Source organism: Ornithodoros turicata, chromosome 10 (assembly GCF_037126465.1).
Source record: "Ornithodoros turicata isolate Travis chromosome 10, ASM3712646v1, whole genome shotgun sequence".
NCBI lineage: Eukaryota > Metazoa > Arthropoda > Arachnida > Ixodida > Argasidae > Ornithodoros > Ornithodoros turicata.
This window is the reverse complement of record NC_088210.1, coordinates 26559223-26578588: the sequence shown is the minus strand read 5'-3', so window position 1 is coordinate 26578588 and position 19366 is coordinate 26559223. Positions and strand designations below refer to the sequence as shown.

Genomic DNA, 19366 nt, shown 5'->3' with positions numbered 1-19366 from the left:
CTTTTCCCCCTCTTTTTGTCTCTTGCAAAATGTGTATGCATAGTTCACTTTATACAGGTTACGGTGCTGATTGTGTTTTCTTGTTACCCCTGTGTTGTGATCATTTACAGTCCACGTCACCAGTTAATGTGTTGATTGTGATTGTAGTTATTATATTAATATTGTTGTTAGTGGTTCTTCCGTAGTGTGTAGGGTTTTGATGGCATGTAGTAAACTAACTTGCACCAGTCCGTCTTGTAATACCCCTGTAGGGTGCCTTTCACATGTTGTAAATAAATAAAGAAGGAAAGGGTGTACTTCTGTAGCGTCGCAAAGAGGGTAATTTTATTCCTATTATTATTATTATTACCATTATTATTAGAGGCGCGTTTAAATGTTTTAGAGCGAGGCGCCTTCGTTTATTACCTACGATGAGGAGAACACGACAAATTCGGAATAAACAGTCAGCGAAGCACTGTGATGTGAAATTTGTTTACGACAGTTTCTAGACGGAATTTCTGCAGTGAAAAGCGTGAAGCCCTGACGTTGAAGGGCGTTTATTTTTAAGCGGCTTCACTATATACGTGACAGTACGCTCATAAAGTGTCGCGACGTCATCCGTTCATGCTTAGCGCACATCAAACGTAATGAACTGCGTAGGAAGGTCATAGGAGCGCATTTCGTTACTGTTATTGCTAAGGCGCTGGAATCCTAATCCCACAGGATTAACATGACAGGTGTGCTTATGCGCTAAGGTTCGAGATTCGCACTCGTCCTTCGTGTATTTTCAGTGCCGCCTGCGCTTACATTTTTACGTGCACGCTGGTTCCTTCGAAAAGACTTCCCTGTTCGATGTGGCGTGCAGAGTAATTGCGGAATGCGCAATTGTTGTTTTATTGTTGTTGTTTTTTTTAACAGGAAAACCAACCACAACACAAACAATCTATAGTGTGGCAAGAGAAGGAAATTTCCTGTGTAGTCCTGGTAAATTTGAAAGAAAGTGACTGACGGCGCTAAAGAACTTTTCCTTTCGTTGTCTTCTCGGCCTCGATAAGCAATGAAGAAGAAGAAAAAAAAAAGAAACTTCTCAGGCATCCACATTTACAATAACAAATACAATCTCATCTCCACATTTACCTTGTCTCAGCCACTTTGTCGGTTGCTACGGTATTTACATTGGAGTTTCGTACATTTTGCACTTTAACGTTCTGGTTGTGTCAGCACCCGATTTCGGATTCCTCAGCTGCTATACGCCCTGGGGATATCGAACGGGGGAGTTTTATCAACGGCTCCACCCTCTTCGGCCTTCGGCAACCACATGAAAGGGAACTGTTTGTGTACATTGTACCTAAATTGCTGTACTTGGAGATTTTGCGGCTTCTACAGGAACATGAGAGGTCCGGCTGGTTGCTCTGTAGTAACTGTACGACATAACATTGTGGTGTTCTGTCAACGAAGTGTCATCTGCTATCTTAAAGGAGTAGTGAAAGCGCCCTCCATACACTCTTCGTTTTTGGAATTTTTGGTATGCACACTTTCAAGAAACCCCTCAAATCCTTCAGACAGCCCGGCTGCTAACGACTGCTAACGAATATTCAGTGCGAAATGAGGCCTCGTGACTGCATGGTATCCACACTTATGCTATGTCCCACGGACATATGATTACGTCACGCAAGGAGACCGGGCCGGGCAGCGCTCATAGCTGTTTCTTCGTGCTTCAATTCCTGCTTCGTTGCAGATAAGGCTCGGGAAACCATTTTAGCGAAGAACACTAAGCTCTGCGCGGGCGTACCCAAATCGACGCGAAATGCTGTGGCCATCGGGAAAGCTAAGCACCACTCGGTGCGGAATCACTTTGGGTTTATGGAAGTTGAAAAAGTGCGGCATGAGCCGAGTTTACGAAACCGTTTTCGCGTCTCGAAACGCATATTTCTGATGTCACAGTTGGGTGCTTTTTCAACCCAGCCCAGATATACACACGGATTCTTTCGAAGCATTCTGTTTCTTGAAATGTCGTGGGTGCGTGAAATTCCCATCTACGCGATGACCGAGAACGTTGGTCGCAGACGAAAAGACGGCAGTTCCAAAAAGAACGAACGTAATATAAAACGGCGTAACTTTTAGGAGAAATTGTATAGTTTCGTTTGACTTCACGGCTGTCTGAAATGGGATATACGTTAAACGATAACCCGCCATTCTGTTTGTGTGCGCGCTTGTGGAAGGCATTCGACTGTTGCTTTCGTTTCGCGAAACGAATCCGAAATCCACTCGAAAGTTAGAAATCTGGAAGGTCTCGACGCAGAGAAAAAGTCGATGAAACCTTGCCTTTTAACCAAGGGGTATAAGATGGCTAGAAACAGCACTTTCGAAATACGTGAAGGGTAAGAGTGGGTACTTGGGCAAAAAGGAAGGAAAAAGGAGGGGGAGAGATGATTGCGGCATTATACTTTTTTACTAGCGCCGCTCTCTTCAATGCCTGTTGACGGCGTGTCTGCTACGGATCACGAGGTCACGGGTTCGAATCTCACCGAGGACTCCAGTAACGTGGTGGCAGGGCTGAGCTGGGCGCGACTTCAGCACTTTGTGCTGCTTGGAATGTAGCCTTTGGTGTAGTAAGGTGTGGAAAGAGGCGATGATACTGGCGGAATTATAGTACACTCTTAAAAATAAGTTTCACCGCATAGCATGCTCCTAGCCAATCATCATCTCGAATGATATCGTTATCTGCCCGGATTTATTGAAAACGGGAGGCATACGCCTTTTTTGTGACTCTTATGCTGGTCATAATTGTCACAAAAAAAGGAGTACACCCCCCGTTTTCGGCGAATCAGGTCAGATAACGATATCATTCGAGATGATGATTGGCTAGGAGCGTGCTATGCGGTGAAACTCATTTTTAAGAGTGTACGCTTAGTCCGTCTAACGCATGAACATTTTTCCTCGGTTTGTTTAAATAGTTTTCTTTGTTTCCATTGTCGCGTACTCTTTCTTTCTTCTCCTAATCCAGTTCTCAGTTTGTTCTGTGCAATCGGCACATTGCGAAAGACATGGACGTCGAATATTTAATTATCGAGAAAAAGCTTATGTGTATCTCCGGAATATTTAACAATGGTCATCGCCGCAGGAGAACAGATTATGAGGTCGGTCTCGGCGCAAGCACAGGAGGAACAAAATCGTACAGCCATATAATTATTTCGCAGAGAGACCCTCCAAGCTCACAAGGATTATAGCCGCCCAAGACCGCACAAAAGAAACGAAAAGAATAAAATAGGGTGTTAATTAATTAATAAAAGTAAGAGTTTTCATTTTCTGCGAGCGGAAATTGTTTCCGGAAAACAAAGCCGCAGTATATTTCTCCCGGACAGAGTAAAAATTGATTCGTCCAGAGCTTATACGAAATCCTTCCGGCTGCCGCTGCTTGCCTCCAGCAACGCAGCCGTGGAAGATTTGCAACTGGTTAGGCGACCCTCGACAAAAAGGACGGAAGACGCGTATAGCTGGTCCGTATACAGCCTAGGGAGGGAGGCACGCACTGTAAGCGGTTCAGAAGAATCACGATCTATATATGTCCCACAAATCATCCCACCCTCATCCCTTCAGCACGATACCGCCTACTCGCACGTAAAAAGAGGCGACACTTTCTGGAAGTGTTGCATACAGACGATAGGGACGCACGGGAGATTCGTCGTAGCCTCACTGTTGTGGGGTTGGAGAAACTAGCAAAGCTACTTCTTCATTTCCGGATTTTTTTATAAACCCGTACATAAATCTTATTAATTGCTGAAAAAAAACAAAAGAAAGCTTTTGAAGCCAGAAAAAAAAACGAAATGAAAAGAAACGTACGTTGATAATAAATTCCATCAAGGATGAGGCAAGAAAGACAGTGAAGCTCATTACATAAGCGACAGTCACGCTGGACAGGTACGCAGGGAAAAGACAAGATGGCGTCGCCCGCCATCCATTTTTGCGGTGCTGCTACGCTGCAATAAAAAAGCCGTAAATTAGGGAGCAATTACTGCTTCTTGTCCCCTAGTTTGCAATTATAATCCCCTTTTTATTCCCGTGACCCAGAAACTTACTCCTCAAGTACTACAAATAGTCCCTCAACTTCCCATAAAGCTCCGTGCATTTAGCCTCGAAGGAGATAGTTGCGCCAATACATCTACTCCCTAAAACGGGTAAAAGTACTCCCTTTTCTTCTTGTAGTGTAGTTTTGTTTGTACAATTACGTTTTACGAAAAGAGGTTGTGGCTTTGTGTGTTTATCCTCTCTTCTGTGTTCCAGCCTCAGAACATCAGTTTCCATCGTTTTACAACAGGTAGGAAGTTCGACCTGCGTGTCTCGGTTTATAGCGATAACTCCGCCGCTCTGGCCGTTTTTAGCCGGCCCATTGTCAAGGGCGACGGTTGCATTACAAATCACATACGCCCTGAAAGTTCCGCCTCGCGCAGTAACTTGCATATAGGTATACCTGTCTTATTATGTTATGCTAGACGGAACTCTCTGCACGTCGTGAATGCTATATGTAACGCATGAATGCGCTGTCAAAAGCCTAACTCACGTGTGTGTCACCCTGGTATCATTCGGGAATGTGTCCTTGCCAAACAAGGCGATGCGCCGCAACAATTCTCTTCTTTGCGTTCAGTGTTGACGGCGTTTGGAGATAACTCTGAAAATGTGCGGGTACGATATACGCTCCGACGCAAGGCGCTTTTGATGTTACTCTATAGCTTCCGCTTCCGTGGACGCGGAAAGTCTGACGTTCGGCGCTGTGGTCCTGAAATGTATTTCAGCAGCTTTCGTGCAAGTAAACAGCTCAGTTTAAAGCAGCAACGAAGTGTCATTTAACCTGGCTCAAAACCCTGTTGTTATACATGAAGCAGGCTGTAAGGAGACACTATGCAAAATATTTTCGCGACACGCTGTATCGTAACTGCGCGATCAAGGTTACAAAAACGCGCGGAGAAAGCAGGCATGAGCCCGGCCCGGTCTCCTCGTGTAACGTCACCAGACCAGTGCATGGCATCAGGCCTGCGCGAGGAGAAGCCGTAAGCTCTCATTGGCTACTGATAATTCGTCGGCTATTGCTACCTCTACGCGCCGGGCTACGTCACAAGTCACCTGATCGGCCCTCACATCGGGACTGCGAACGTCACGCCGTGACGTCGACTTCCCTCTCTCACTTACACGCTCTTTGAAAGAGTGGGGGGTTTTGAGAGTGGTGTAGAGCAGCTGCGCTCGTCGTTTCTTCGCAAGAGCTCATGTTATTTAGTGAGCAAGTGAGCACAAGTGCTCTTTCGACGACTGCCATATTTCAATGGGTTTAGTAAGACCGTATTCTTCTCACCAACAGTTCACATGAACACGAGAAAATGAAAATAAGAATAATATCGACCGCATTCCTGAACTATAACAACGCCACCTAGATGTAAAAGGCCTGCTTAATGCCTCCTCTCACTCCTTCGCACGTGGACGGCTGTCAGCCAATCGCCGCAGACGATTTCAAACACAGGCTTTCTGTAGCTACCAGTGGCTGCCTAAGCGGCTTTTGGCGACTCGTCTCCATATAGCTACGACCGCAAAAATCGCGTCGTGATTGGCGCACTCTTAACGACTACGTCACGTTGATAAAATTGACGAGGCTTTGCTTCTAAGTAATGTCGACTATACTCTCATTACACGACTTATCCCAGCACATACAACCCGCAGATTGTGGCAATCTTAACCGATAGACTCAGAAGGAAGCCCAAACAGAGCACGAATTACGGTAGTTATAAGTTATTCTGCTAAAACTCTTCACAGTCCTGAACGGACGTGAAGAGCTTCAGCTGCGCCAGCAGTTTTTTCCCCCTCTCCCTCCCTCTCTCCTCCTTTCATTTTACCTCTGTTCGTTTTTTGTGCGTAAAACAAATGCCAATCTGCCTAATTTGTTTTTCCCTTTCCTGGTGCCACCTCCAGACGAACTTATAATTTTCTCCTGCCCTCTTTTAAAGGACGGCCATTAAGGAATCATTATGAAAGTGCTGCTTGCCTGACGGGCAAATTGTCTTTAACCGCATTTCTGACTCCGAGTTTGCTTCTTCTCTTTTTCTTTCCTCATGTTTTTTTAAGCTTCCTGTACTTGGGTAGCGTATCATTAAAATGCATCTAAAATGTAGCGTATTAAGATGTAGCTTGTCTAACATGTTGTTCAATTACCGCAGGCCTTTGCACGTGCTTCTATATGTGCTCGATTATTGAGAAAGTTGACAAGGCTAACGTGACGCTTTAAGAATTGTGTTTACCTTCGACTCGTGACTTCTGGAACGTGCGTGTGTGTTCTACGTCGTCCTCGCTTGACAGTGGAACCGCGCCATGCATTTGCTGTTTTCCACGACTTGAGGTTACAGGGGTGGTCTTGCCTTGCCAGGTGCAAATTGAGTTTGGTTTCTGACACTCTGACAAGTGTGTCAGTTTCTGGAGTGACCTGCACGCCTTCAAATTTGAGTAAAAGCCCTAAAATTTGCCTAACACATGAGAATACCCCCCCTCCCGCACGCACACGCACACATACACCTGAGAAGGACTTTAGTTTGTATGAAACAATCACAACACAACAACAGAGCAAAGCCAGCAGATTAAATGAATGCCAATGAGAATTCTCTTCTTAAAATTTGCCTAACCCATGACAACACTCACCCTCACCTGAATAGACGAGTTTAGAAAATCTCAGTGCTCTTTGGGCACGCATTGCATCATGGGCGCTTGCTGAGCGGGGACCCATAACAATACTCACCGCCGCCCTAAATGAGACGCAGTCAACATGAAAGAACTGAGTAGATCGCAATACAACAACAGAGCAAAGCCAGCATACCAAAGCCAATCAGAACCAATCAGAACGCTCTCCTATTTTTTGCTTAGAGAATGGAGTCTGAGCAGAAACCGGCAGTATAAGACAAAGACTGCCGACCGTATAGAGGTTCATTTGCATGAGTCGGATTCTCCCGTGGTACTTAGACAGCATAAGCCTAGGATTCTAAAATATGAGAACAATATGAACGCTACATGTTATTAGATGTTAAACAATAAAAAGCCTCTTTGAATAATTCCGGCGCGACGACGTCGCAGGAAGATAGCGAGCACGAAGCACGAAGATAGCAAGAAGCTGCATGTCTGGGAGAGATAAATTTGTTATCTTGACATGACGAAGTCTGGGTTGCGCAGCAAGCGCTACTCGCGTATTCCTAATACCGTAGATCAACATCACAACTCTTTCTTTTTCTTTTTTTTTCACATTTATTCAATATGAACTAGGAAGAATAGTATTCAAAAGTAAGGATATTTGCCGAGCACAGGGTTCCAGTCCGTACGCCCCCTGGTACCAGCACCTACGGATATAGGTGCCGAGGAATTTTTTTACATTTTTCTTGGAATATACTACATGTCACGCTTCTTTACATACCTGAAAACACGGTATGAAATAGTTTTGCCTTCAAAAGCTGTAATATTTTATAATAACTCTTCGAAGCAGGTTTATACGCGCGAAGAAAACCTGAGGGCGCTTTGGAAACTGTCGTCTGCTAACGCCCCGCTTTGCAGACACACACGTTCTTCTGCTTCTGTTTTCGAAACTTCTGGAATATGTCCTTGTTCACTGTTGTTATCAAGTACGAAAACAAATTTTACCTCTTACGTACCTTAGGTTGCCTTAGGTACCTTACCTTAGGTACCTTAGGGTACCTTAGGGTTACATAGTGGTTACACTCTTAAAAATGAACTTCACCACATAGCACGCTGCTAGCCAACCATCATCTCGAATGACGTCGTTATCTGCTCTGATTTGTTGAAAACGGGGGGCGTACGCCTTTTTGTGACAATTATGAACTGCATAAGTGTCACAGAAAAGGCGTACGCCCCCCGTTTTCAACAAATCGGGGCAGATAACGGTATCATTCGAGGTGATGGTTGGCTAGGAGCGCGCTATGTGGTGAAGTTCATTTCTAAGAGTGTAGGGTGATCGCTTTCCACGCCGAGACTGGGAAGCGACACGGGTTCGAATCCTGTCACCGGCTGTACTGTGAGGTTTTCCCTGGGTTTTCCGAAGTCTTTCCAGACGAATGTTGGCACAGTTCACCCTGAAGTCGGCCCAGGACGCATACTGACCCCCCCTGTTCCCCACACCTTCCTGGTGCCCTCTTTAGTATACCTAACGGACAACACTCTGCAGGGTTACCTGAGATGCTTAGTTTAACACAGCAAAGAGAGAAGGACAGAAAGAAAAATTTAAATTTTAAGTATGACTGACGAACTACCCCATTTCTCTACCTTATAGTTATCCGAGGCGCTACGCTCTATTTTGACCCATGCTTTCGAGAAAATTTAGATTCTGTATCACTGCTCTCGATATGTTGGTACCTATGATAAAAGTGGACGAACATGATGTTTTTTTTTATTAAATAAACGTGCATTTCGCACCCACCCCACAACACCCTGTTCATCATTTCTCAAACAACCAACATCTGCGTTATGAACATACTTTACTACACACAAACACGAAACGACCACACAAATGGCCGCACCGAGCTATACAAAATACACATTTTTTTTTTTTACAAGATATAAAATATATTCACACACGCGTAGGCGAAAGTCATACTAAGACTTTTGCCTAAATGCATCCATGCATGTAACAGGCGTATTGTGTTCAGAGCAGGGTTGCGGAATGGGGTCACCCATTCCGTTCCAATTCCATTCCGAGGAATGGAATTGGAACAGAATGGGAGGCCGGAGGTCGGGGGGGAATGGGAGAATGGAGGAATGGAGATTTGCGATAATTCCATTACTTTCAATTCCTCGGAATGAAAAGGTATGGTCAGTTCCCACTCCTGGAATGGCTTGGCAACCCAATTCCATTCCGTTAATTCCCTCAATAAAAGAAAACGACCGGTAACCATACCGGCAAGTCCAGCAGTGCTAGAGGAGATTGACATTACCAAACACGGAAAAAGCACAGAGACAAGGTTATTTCACTCTTGACCGTGTGCAGGTGTGGTGCAAAGGATGCGAGGGCAGAAACCAGCACGTTGAAACCAAAACTGCCACCGGGAAACCCAGACCATTCCGTTCCCATTCCTAGGACAGTTTCCGCCATTCCATCCCAATTCCATTCCGGGCTCTGCTAAATCCGGAATGATTCTGGAATCATTCCATTTCCAGAATGGCAGCTCCGTAACCCTGGTTCAGAGATGATACTGATAGCTGAAGTTATTTCTCACTAAGCTAGGTCCAAGACCGTGCTCGATTTCTGTAGCTCCTGCGAAGGTGCGGCACGTTTTACCAATTGGCTGCCTCATAAGTAGAAAGAATGCGAAATATGAACACTACATGAACGCGGCATGTTATTTCGTGTGAAAGTAGTGCAAAAAAAAAGCCGTCGAAAAACGATCGAGGGATGATGCACGAAGACGTCGGAAAGCTCCTTGCCAGCAACACAACCGTACGCCATCTTGACAACGACGAAACAGAGCATGGGCATAGCAGACGACACTATAAATAAACATAGCAACTCCCCTACAGATTAAATGTGATCGCAACGTAGTTTAAACGTCTGCTGGGAAGCGTCTTCAATATGGAATACAAAAATTATTACTGAAAAGAAATATACTTGCCAAGGGAAACATCCCAGCTGGGACGCAGTAGACACCGGCCGTTGCGTAATGTGGATACGTCGAAAAGTTCTTAGCGTTTTTCTTCTTACATGTTTGCAAGCACAGTACGCAACAGCATTCCCATCAAAAGTATTTCATAACTACCCCACCCACACGCACGAAACGACTGGAAGTGTGGTCTGCGAAAGTCTAGCTCACGCACATACTGTATAGTCTGCTTTGGTTCGCAAAGCTTTGAACTTCTGAAACATGTCTGGCAGCTCCCATTACCATGTATAAAAGCAATTTTACATGTTTGGAAATGTGTACTATTACTTCCGGTACGAACAGCGGGCCCTATTATTTGAAGCTCCCTTGTCGGTGGCGCTGTTATCGTATAACAGATGCGATGCGAAAAAGTGCATGGCAGTTTTGCCGTTCCATGATTTTGCTCTTGTTCACGAATGGAGGGATCACTTGATTGAGCGCCACTAAGTCGCGAAAATCTCTTGGAGCAACATTCGAGAGGTCTAGTTCCCACATGACCTGTAGCACGAAAATAGAACTAGCCCTGTGATTTTCGTAGAGTAGGGTTTTAACGTCCCTCGCGGAAGACTGCGCGTCTGAGCAACTTGTACCCTTCCACCTAATCCGCACATGCCACAAACTGAGCATTACTGTCGTTACCCGTACAGGTTTCGGTATACCCTTCGTTGAAGTACAAATATCGCACGCTTGTTTCTTTCTCACACGCTCTCTGCTTTGTCTCGGGATTCTTTGCTTTTTGAAATTCGTGATAAGCTAATCAAGACAAATTAATTTTGCTTGACGGGAGCTCTCGCGTCATTGCGTATACCGCAAGTTGCACCATTCATCCACAGACCTTCCCTCTAACCGTGCTCCCAGTCGAAGTCGGCAAAGCTCCGTAACTCCGTGTGCGCCTTTCGCCATCTGTCGAAGGAACGAACAACTCAACTGACAAACTTTTCAGTGAGTCTCTAGCGGCTCTATACACCAAGACCGATGGTTCTAACCTGAGCTTGGCGGAGCATGGTACTGACTGCATTGAAGGCTAGAGGATGGACCAATGTGCGATGCCGACCACATCGCCTTTCAGAAATAAAACTGTCTTCGCCCTGAAGCGAAGAGCAGGCTCACTGTGCTGTCCCACTTCCATGCGAACATTAGGACACGGAATAGACCTCTCCCTGTTTGTAAACAAATGACGTCATAGGGTTCGACAGCGCCATCAATAGTATAGAGTTGAACTATGCTCGAAGCTGGGGGGAGCGAACAACACAGCGCACGAAAGCCGTGGTCTTGAGGGGATTGGGATGGTCCTTGAAAGGGACGCGACTTTCGGTCCTACTTTTCCTTCAATAGGAGGCGGCGAACAAGTGTCCATTCGTGGAACCCAGCCCTCGCCTTCCGATTATTTCGCTTTCAGTCTGTCTACCAACGTCATAATGACGTTTTTAGGGTAGAGGTCTATTCGCGGGAGAAATCAGCATCGGGACTATACAAGAACTGCTTTGGAAACTAAGACGGGTAGTCTGGATTGTATTGTCAACTGTATAGGATGGGACAAGACGCGATGGCTGCCCACATGTACATACTAACGAGCATGTTTAGCTGCCGACAATATTCAAAGACTTCCTGCGTTTCCATTGCAGACCACAAAAGAACCGTCAATCGCTTAGGTAATTCGTGGCTCCACAACGTTCATCAGCGTCATACAAGCGTGATATTGAGGTAATGGTCCTCGGATTTCTTCTGCGTCATGTCAACGTGAAAGACGAGCATTCCTATCGTGTCCATTGATATGACTATGAGTGAGATTATGATCAGCTTCAGCAGCAACCCATAGCAGAGCTAGAAAGAAAATGGAACATTATTTTAGTGCGAGTGCTACCACGGACTAAATCTCGTCTGTTCAGAATCATACTCTTAGAAATGAACTCACCGCATAGCACGCTCCTAGCCAACCATCATCTCGAATGATATATCGTTATCTGCCTTGATTTATTGGAAAACGCGAGGCGTACGCCTTTTTGTGACAACTACGAACAGCATTAGTGTTACAAAAAAGGCGTACTCCCCCGTTTTCAACAAATCAGGGGGCCTTAATCGCTTCATCGTCGTTACGGTCGTTACGAGCTAACGAGTGGCGGGAAATTCAAAAAGACGGGCACGTGACACATTACGTGACGTATGCAAGCCGAGTGTACATGACATTTTCGGGTAAACATAAATGCAACCCGCCACAACTGCCGGTGCCACGAAGATTTCTGGTCGTCCCGCGACTAAGGACGCTCGGAACCAGCCACCATGCAGAATGATATCTTTCACTTTCCTGGTTTGTTGAAAACGGGAGGCGTACGTCTTTCTGAGGCGTATTTTCTGACTGGATCAATGAGGGCACTTTGAAGGTGTCCCCAAAAAACACTGCATACAGATTCATGATTGTAGAGTGCTATAACGACGTGTACTCACCACGTGTATCCATGGCAGGTGTATGTATTCCCGCAGAATCAAGAGGGGCAGTGTCACGGGCATAAGGACGTTGGTGCACGATGCCAGCCCTACAGGCACAACGTAGACAACGGGGTGGACTTGCGACAATGTGGCCTGTAAGAAATATAGAAATACAGAAATATAGGCGCCTAAATACTAGCATGGCGAGCGGACTTACTGCTTCAATCGCTGATGGGACGAGTAGTTCAGCCAGACTGTTACTGCTGATCACTTCGGCCAAACAAGCAGCTATGGTCGTCAATAAGGCCTGACCAAGGTAGGGGCTTTTGTGGAGCCAGATGGTCTTACTGATCTTGTTGAAGAGTTTTTGCACCAACTTGTATTTCTGTCAGAATACGGACACTGTACTTCGGGACAAATCAACTCCTAGAGGTGAACTCTTTCCACAGAGACATCTATGAGAGGGCGCATGACGCCTCCGTGTTACAACGTAGTGCGCTCGCATGCTTCGAACTGTTGCCGGTGATTAATTACTTAGAGCAAATTTGCATCCTTTGAAAGCAAACGCGCAAAATATTCACGTTAACAAAACGTGAGTCTGCTTCCCAGTCTATACGTGACGTCTGCCATCTTCTCTTATGCCTCATTCTCAACGCAGCTCTTACGTTGTCTCGGAGTATAGTACGACTAGACGACTTCAGAAAATCCCAGAGAGCTTAGCGCCGCTTTGAACTATGGGAACTTGCTTACAACAATGGTGAGGAAGGTCTCCAAACTTTCGATTTCTCCTCTCCCGCCCTATTGTCCACGAGGAGTCAAGGTGAGCGACAACGAAACGTGAACGACTGTTCTCCCTCCCTCGTGACAGTAATCTCCCAGGTCCCAACGCGTGCGCAAGGAGCACTGGGATTTCCTGAAATCGTCTATTAGGACCAGTGTTGCGTGTATCCTAACAGATTTATAGTCATGCAAAGATGGCAGTACCAGCCTGGCCGCGTCGCTAAGGAGTGCGGTAACTCCTAGCCTCATTTATGGTGAGACCAACGGAAGTGGACAATAGCCCGATAATGCTTGGTAACTACCTGTTGCAAATGAGTCAGCGATTTTACTCGAGACCCGTACTACCAATAGACGAGTTCGGAAAATCCCAGTGCTCTTTGCGCACGCATTGCATTCTGGGCGCTTGCTGAGCGGGGGAACTAAGAATAATCCTTCACATTTCGCTTTCGCTGACCTTGACACGTCGTGGACAATGGACCGGTAGGGACAGTTCAAAGCGACGCTAAGCACTCTGGGATAGCAGCAAACGCCGTTATTCCTGCACTCGTTGACCAGGAACGCCAATTCCATTACCTCTGCCAAGTGGGCGAGCAAAGACGCAGAGCCAAGGGAGAAGATTACATTCCACGGCAGCCTTAACTTGACGACCTCCCATGAAAGCACGCGATACCTGCTGACGAACTTCCAGTTGTTCTTCGGGATGATGCTCATCGCCAACACGGTCAGCAGTAGCAGCATCCATTCCACGTATCTGGGCAAATTCGTTTACATGACGCTGTTGGCCCCTCAACGGAGGTACGAGGTCACTCAACTGTAAGTGTGTGCTCCGAACGGCGTAGACTGTGTACGAGAACGGAAACCATAGCATCCAGTACATGATGACTATTTCTTCCAACCTGCGTTTACGCATCATATGCATCATAAGATACATGATCATCGCTTGTGGTACAGATACTCAAAAGTAGAGGACTTCAAGGCTTGCACCTTTCCAATGAGATGGACGGTGCAGGTCTCTCAGCAAGGACCTCATAACATTCTGTTGTCCCTGGAATCACCTTTACGCTTGGGACCTGATCGTATCTTCAGTGCTACCCAACAATTATAATGCAAAAACGGAAACTGAATTTTTAAGGGAGTGATATCTCGAACCGAGCTACATACAGAGAATATTGCTTACTGACTGCTTACTTCTGAACCAACACAGGGAACAAAGCGGACGAAACATGCGTAACCATAAAGGTCAAGGGTGGAAAGAGAATGATGTACGTATTGCTCATTACGTCTGCGCACGTACCTGCGGTTGACGCAGTCCCGTAGTCGAACCTTTGCGCACTTGGATATCTGCTGTTGTACGCACTCATCGAGAACTTGATTGCTAGAAAAATAGGCGTCAAGCATATCCGTGTCATATAGGTAATCGCGTTCATTCAGCTTGCTCCGATGCTTCACATCAGGGTTATGACACTGCGTTGTGATGTACTCTTACTATGGTTGAAGATGGTGCCAGTACACGTAGGCCCAGCATGGGAGGAATCCACCAATCACAACAGGTATTGCCACAGCTATCCAAGACATTGCGGTTACATTTACCGCGGGTTTTGATCTGTACAACATAATGACGTCAGAGCAGTTCAATCTAGCACTCTCTCTTTGACACACTTACTCCATCAAATTGTTGAGAACAGCGTTCCTGGAGGGGACATCCGAAAAGTTTGCCAAACTCCCACAAACCGTTGCGAACGCAGCGCCCATGATGAATGCTGGTCTTACGCTTCGAGACAGACTGCGTGGTGTTACAAGAAAGAAAAAAAAAAAAAGATCACTGAAAAGCAATAAAGCACATGTGGCAATAGCTTACGCGATTACTTTCTGTCCTTTTGTGGACGCTGGCTGGTGTTCAGTGATCCCTGGAACGAAAACAAAAAGGCTCTGAGAGCCTGGCGCGCACTGCCTGCAGCGACGCAGATTCTCACCTTTAGAGATGCACCTGCAGTCATCGTGTGCCTTACCCCCAGATAGCAGCGATCGCACTGGTGTACGTGAAGCCATAAAGATCTTTCTTGCCAGAAGCGCGTACCCGCGATGTTTTCGATGGTTCGTGGTCTGCTTCGAATGGTGGCGAACGTCGTCGTCGGTCATTTGAGACCTTTCATTTTTGTCAGGCCTGTCACCAAGGATACGTTCTTGCTCGTGTTGTATGAGACGTAGCAGCTTGTATCCCCGGCGTATATTCAAGTGCAGAAACCGTCTGTTGTTCTGCGGCTGACTCCCTTGCAAAGTGTCCGACGTTTCGGCCATGGTTCTCGAGTCGATACTGCCTACTGACTCTTCCGTGTGGTGCGCGCCTCTGAGGGACGTGGCGGCGGAGAGCGCGGCTTGCGGTCTGTCTAGGTTACCAGCCGACCCTTGTCGACGGTGCGGCGTGATAAGTGTCATTCGTGATCCCCGCGACAGAGTTAGGCTCCGACGGTAGCTCTGGGATCGTAGGACCAATGAAGTGCCGTATGTCTTGCCCGTTGCGCATGGTTCGTCGATTGATGATATGTGCACTGAAGGTGAGATGGATGCCGAGCGTGGTGGACTGACAAGCCCAAACGATGTCGGGGACATCGTGCCGTCTGGCAGGCAAACCGATGCTGTGTCTGACGTTGCTGGTTTTGGCGACAGCTGCGGAGACTTCAGAATGGGTACTGGTTTCGTGTCCGTTTCTATACCGTGGGAGTGAATGCGGCGAGCTGGAAGCGACGGAGTCCATACCCCGGATTCAGAGCCGCGCTCGAAGGGATCGAACGATGTTTTGCGTGGAGACTTCGGCTTCTGAAATTTCAGTTCAGAATTCAGTTTTGAAATCGGTAAAACGCTCAGTTGTACGAGTTTGTACCAACCTGCCCAAGTTGTAAAGGAGTACAGAGGGCCATCCAAATCTGATGAAAGCGTAAGCGTCAATTTGCCGAACAGCACAAAAGGTTTTGATGCATGCTGTTTCTTTTTTCGGAAACAACGTACACAAACACAGCCGCGCTCCTTAACCCTCGACTCGCCCCCGGGGTGTAACAAGAATGAGAAGGACGACCTATGACGTCATAAAGTCTACGCAGTCAGTCGAGGTCAGTGCTTGTCTCTTTTTGTGCGTTAGGGCTTTCTTTTGCAGTCGGTAGACCTGTTCCCGATCATGGGGGATTAGGAATTGAAAGTGTGACCAGCGGGCATCGAAGATTTCATTCTCCAGCCGGAGTTTTCCTGTGGCAATGCTTCTTCAGATACCTGAACAGCTAGCTAGCAGACGATACTCTGATCCAATCAGAGCGGACAGTGTAGCGTCAGCGGCGCAAGGTCGCAGTCTGGTACTGCATTTAAGATTGGGATTGTTGTTATAAATTTAGATTAAAAGCGATAAAAGCGCACATGTCCGTTAACGCTTGTGTCCGTGTCGCCCTTGTTTTATGGTCATCTCGCGCCATAAAGCCACGGATTACAAAGCAAGTTGACGAACGAATGGCTCAGCGAGGGCTTGATTGTCAGCCAGATGCTGGTCGCCAATATTTCCAGAGTTTTCTAGATTTTGCCACTATCCATTCAATTGACCTTGTTTTTCTTTCTTTTTCTTTTTGCTAGTTTGGGAATTACTGACAAGTAATCAACAAAACAGAAGTGGTAATTCGCGTTACCGCGATGCCATCGTCTGAAGAGGGGTGTCGTGGGATTACTGTCACTCAGTGAACCGTGATCGCCAGTATGCGAGGTAGCCAGGTGAGGGGGGACGGGATTATTCTGGGTGTTCAACCCCCCCCCCCCCGCCCCGAAATGGTGCCTCTGGTAGTGCATTTGGGAGAGGGAAACGAAGCCACGTAAAGTCCCTGTACAACCCCTCCCGAAATATTTTTTTTTCTGGCTGCGCCGCTGGAAGCATAAATCTTCGCACTCTACAAGTTGTTTTTGAAACTTACATCAATCGTAGTTTCATCGTTGTGGGCATCCGGATGCATCTTGTACTGCCGTACCAGAGAGATGGTGCATGATAGTTCGCTGTGATCATGGCTGTGATCAACTGTTGCGTCTGGTATTGCTACGTCCGCGAGCGGAGATGTGCTGGAGTTGAATCTCGACGCCCTCTGGCGTCTTAGCCACCCTTCGTCAGATATCGTATCTGAAGAACGACTTGTTCTACAAGGAAACGTAACCATGCTTGTGTAGTTGCCTCTGTTTGTACGGTTGCCATGCCGCAGTGGCTTAAGAGTTGATCCCAGTGCTTACCTCGGACGAGACAAGGCGCGATCGTCGCCGAATTCTTCCTCGATGAGAGCGGTCAGACGTTCCACGACCACTGTCGTGAAGATAGCGACGACGTCCGACGGGGCAACCGCTGCCAATACCAGCGCACTAAGCTGCAGGTAGAGTAGTACAGCGCGCGGTCTCAGAGCAACGCTGGCAAGTGCTTGCAGACACACCTTTTCCATTGCAGCCGTTTCGTCTCCAATGATTCCAAGTATGAAGAAGAATGTGACTGACAGCACTGTTGCCTGCACGAAAACAGGGGATATTATGCGCTGTGGCGTTGTGGTTGATTAACATGGTGACTTATGGCCATTGTCCAGGACTATAGAGCAACTACCCCAGTGATGGACATGAGAACGGCACGGAATGCAGTCCGCCATCCCTAACAGTTGTTCCGCCGGAAAAATACCGCAACGCCATCAGGTTCACATAGATGTGCTGTCGGTGCACTGCTTATTGTCGCAACGCAGAGCTACGCAGCGTTCAATGAGCCTGCATGCAGCCAGTGGACTATGCCTAGGGAGGGGACCTGAACGTACCCCTGTTAAGGTGAATGCGGCTATATCTGGCAGCGTGACAGTGAACTACAGCCAGTGGTTCATCCAGAATCGCAAGCACAGGGAGGGCGGGGGAGTCGCAAAATCGTCGCTATCTCCCTCTTGTAGGGGCACAGGGAAAAAAGTTAGGGAGTGTCACCAAACACTGGGCGTTGGGGGATATAAAGGGGTCTGGATAAATCACTGACTGCAGCGTACTAAGGAAGGACTAATAGACCTCTACCCGAGAAACGTCATCATGACGTTGGTAGACAAACTGAAACCGACAGACAGACTGACACCGAAACAAATCGGAAGGGGAGCGCTGATTCCCACGAAAAGTATGACCGAAGGTCGTGTCCCCTTCAACGACCATCGTAAATCCTTTAAGACCGCGGCTTTCGGGTGTTCGCCCTTAGCTTCGAATGTTGTTTAACTCTGTACCAAATTGGTGGCGCTGTCGAACACGGACGTCATTTCTTTACAAACAGGGATAGGTCTATCGGACAATAGTCATACTATTTTCTTTCATTCATATACATGAAATAAAAGCGACGCAAATACGAAAGCTACAGCATGCCACAGCAGTCTTCAGGACCACTGCAAAGCTACTCATGCGGCTGCACCAATATTATAAACTGCAGCAGCAGCTCTAAAACTGAAGTGGCCATGGGATACCGCTTTAGAAGGGAACTCACATTCATGTACGGCGCCGCCAATTCGTTCGGTTCCATAATCCCCGTCACTGGTAGCAGCACGATGGGCAAGAACGCGGCCAAAGTTGAAGGAAGCAAATCTCCGGAAAGAAACACCAAGGTAACAGATATACAATATATGCACGCGCTTTCCTGTAAAATCAGGATACTATCAGTTTACTTAATTTCCCGGGGACATCAGGATACATCTCTTATGGCACCACTGTTCAGTGACTTACTTTTCCGAATAGGAGCAGAGGAGACAAATAGACAGGAAGCAAAAGCTCGGTGTATGTTCCCCTAAGACCTGCAAGCGGAACAAGCTCATAGTATAGTCTCGCACAATTGAATCCAAGTCTTGTGGCTCACGTCTCTTCGCTGTGGATGGTATCGCCTTCGATTTCTTGGAATCTGCTTCCGGAGCATTACTTTTCTGCTCAGGGGCCGTCTGCACAGACACAGACATAGTGCGTCCCACATGTACAGTTTTGGCAGTCAAGCGAGGAATGTAGTTGTGCCGCCACGTAATACGAAAGCACCCACTGAGCAGGACCCAAAATGACCGCTTGTTCGGAAGTCCACGCTTAGGAATCTTCCTCTCCTTCTTCTTCGTCCCGCGGAGAATGGCGCGCGCTCACCTTCTTCTTCTTCTTTCTCCTCCTCCTCGTCCTGGTCCTGCATCATTCATGTGCTTTGCGGTACGTAGGTCTTGAAGGTCTTCACTCGCAGCTATCAGATCTTATGTCTCCATGTAACTCGTAACATATTCGAGCAAGCTATGGTAATGCTTCTTGCCCTCATCATCTATTTGCCGGTGTACTTCGAAAAAGCGCTCCTAATCAACTTTATAGTCATCACAGATACAGTGTGAGATGGAAAGAAAGACCGTCTGTATTTCTACGTTAGCACGAGGAATAATCGTATTGCGTCAACATTGTTGGGGTACAGTTTGCCAAACACGAGGATTTGGATGAGGTTATTGCATCACTACTACGCAGCA

The 19366-nt window shown here is 46.9% G+C and overlaps 1 protein-coding gene across 3 annotated transcripts; it reads right to left on the bottom strand.

Annotated features, from left to right (window-relative positions):
* Positions 1 to 11149: 11149 nt before the first annotated feature.
* On the bottom strand, positions 11150 to 18953 carry LOC135370381 (uncharacterized). Of its 3 annotated transcripts, XM_064604117.1 has the most exons (16): positions 18736 to 18953; positions 18606 to 18673; positions 18370 to 18519; positions 17309 to 17380; positions 17115 to 17245; positions 16808 to 17024; positions 14834 to 15677; positions 14719 to 14767; positions 14524 to 14643; positions 14347 to 14463; positions 14155 to 14235; positions 13673 to 13756; positions 13434 to 13611; positions 12298 to 12465; positions 12099 to 12233; positions 11150 to 11477 (listed from the first exon to the last, which is right to left on the bottom strand). In XM_064604117.1, exons 1-16 carry the CDS (start codon positions 18830 to 18832, stop codon positions 11337 to 11339), a joined length of 2652 nt encoding a protein of 883 aa, XP_064460187.1. In that variant the 5' UTR covers positions 18833 to 18953; the 3' UTR covers positions 11150 to 11336. The 3 variants fall into 3 exon arrangements, with proteins under 3 accessions (XP_064460187.1, XP_064460186.1, XP_064460188.1); XM_064604116.1 differs by having other exon boundaries at positions 17115 to 17380; XM_064604118.1 differs by lacking the exons at positions 11150 to 11477; positions 12099 to 12233 and having other exon boundaries at positions 12375 to 12593; positions 17115 to 17380.
* Positions 18954 to 19366: the final 413 nt, after the last annotated feature.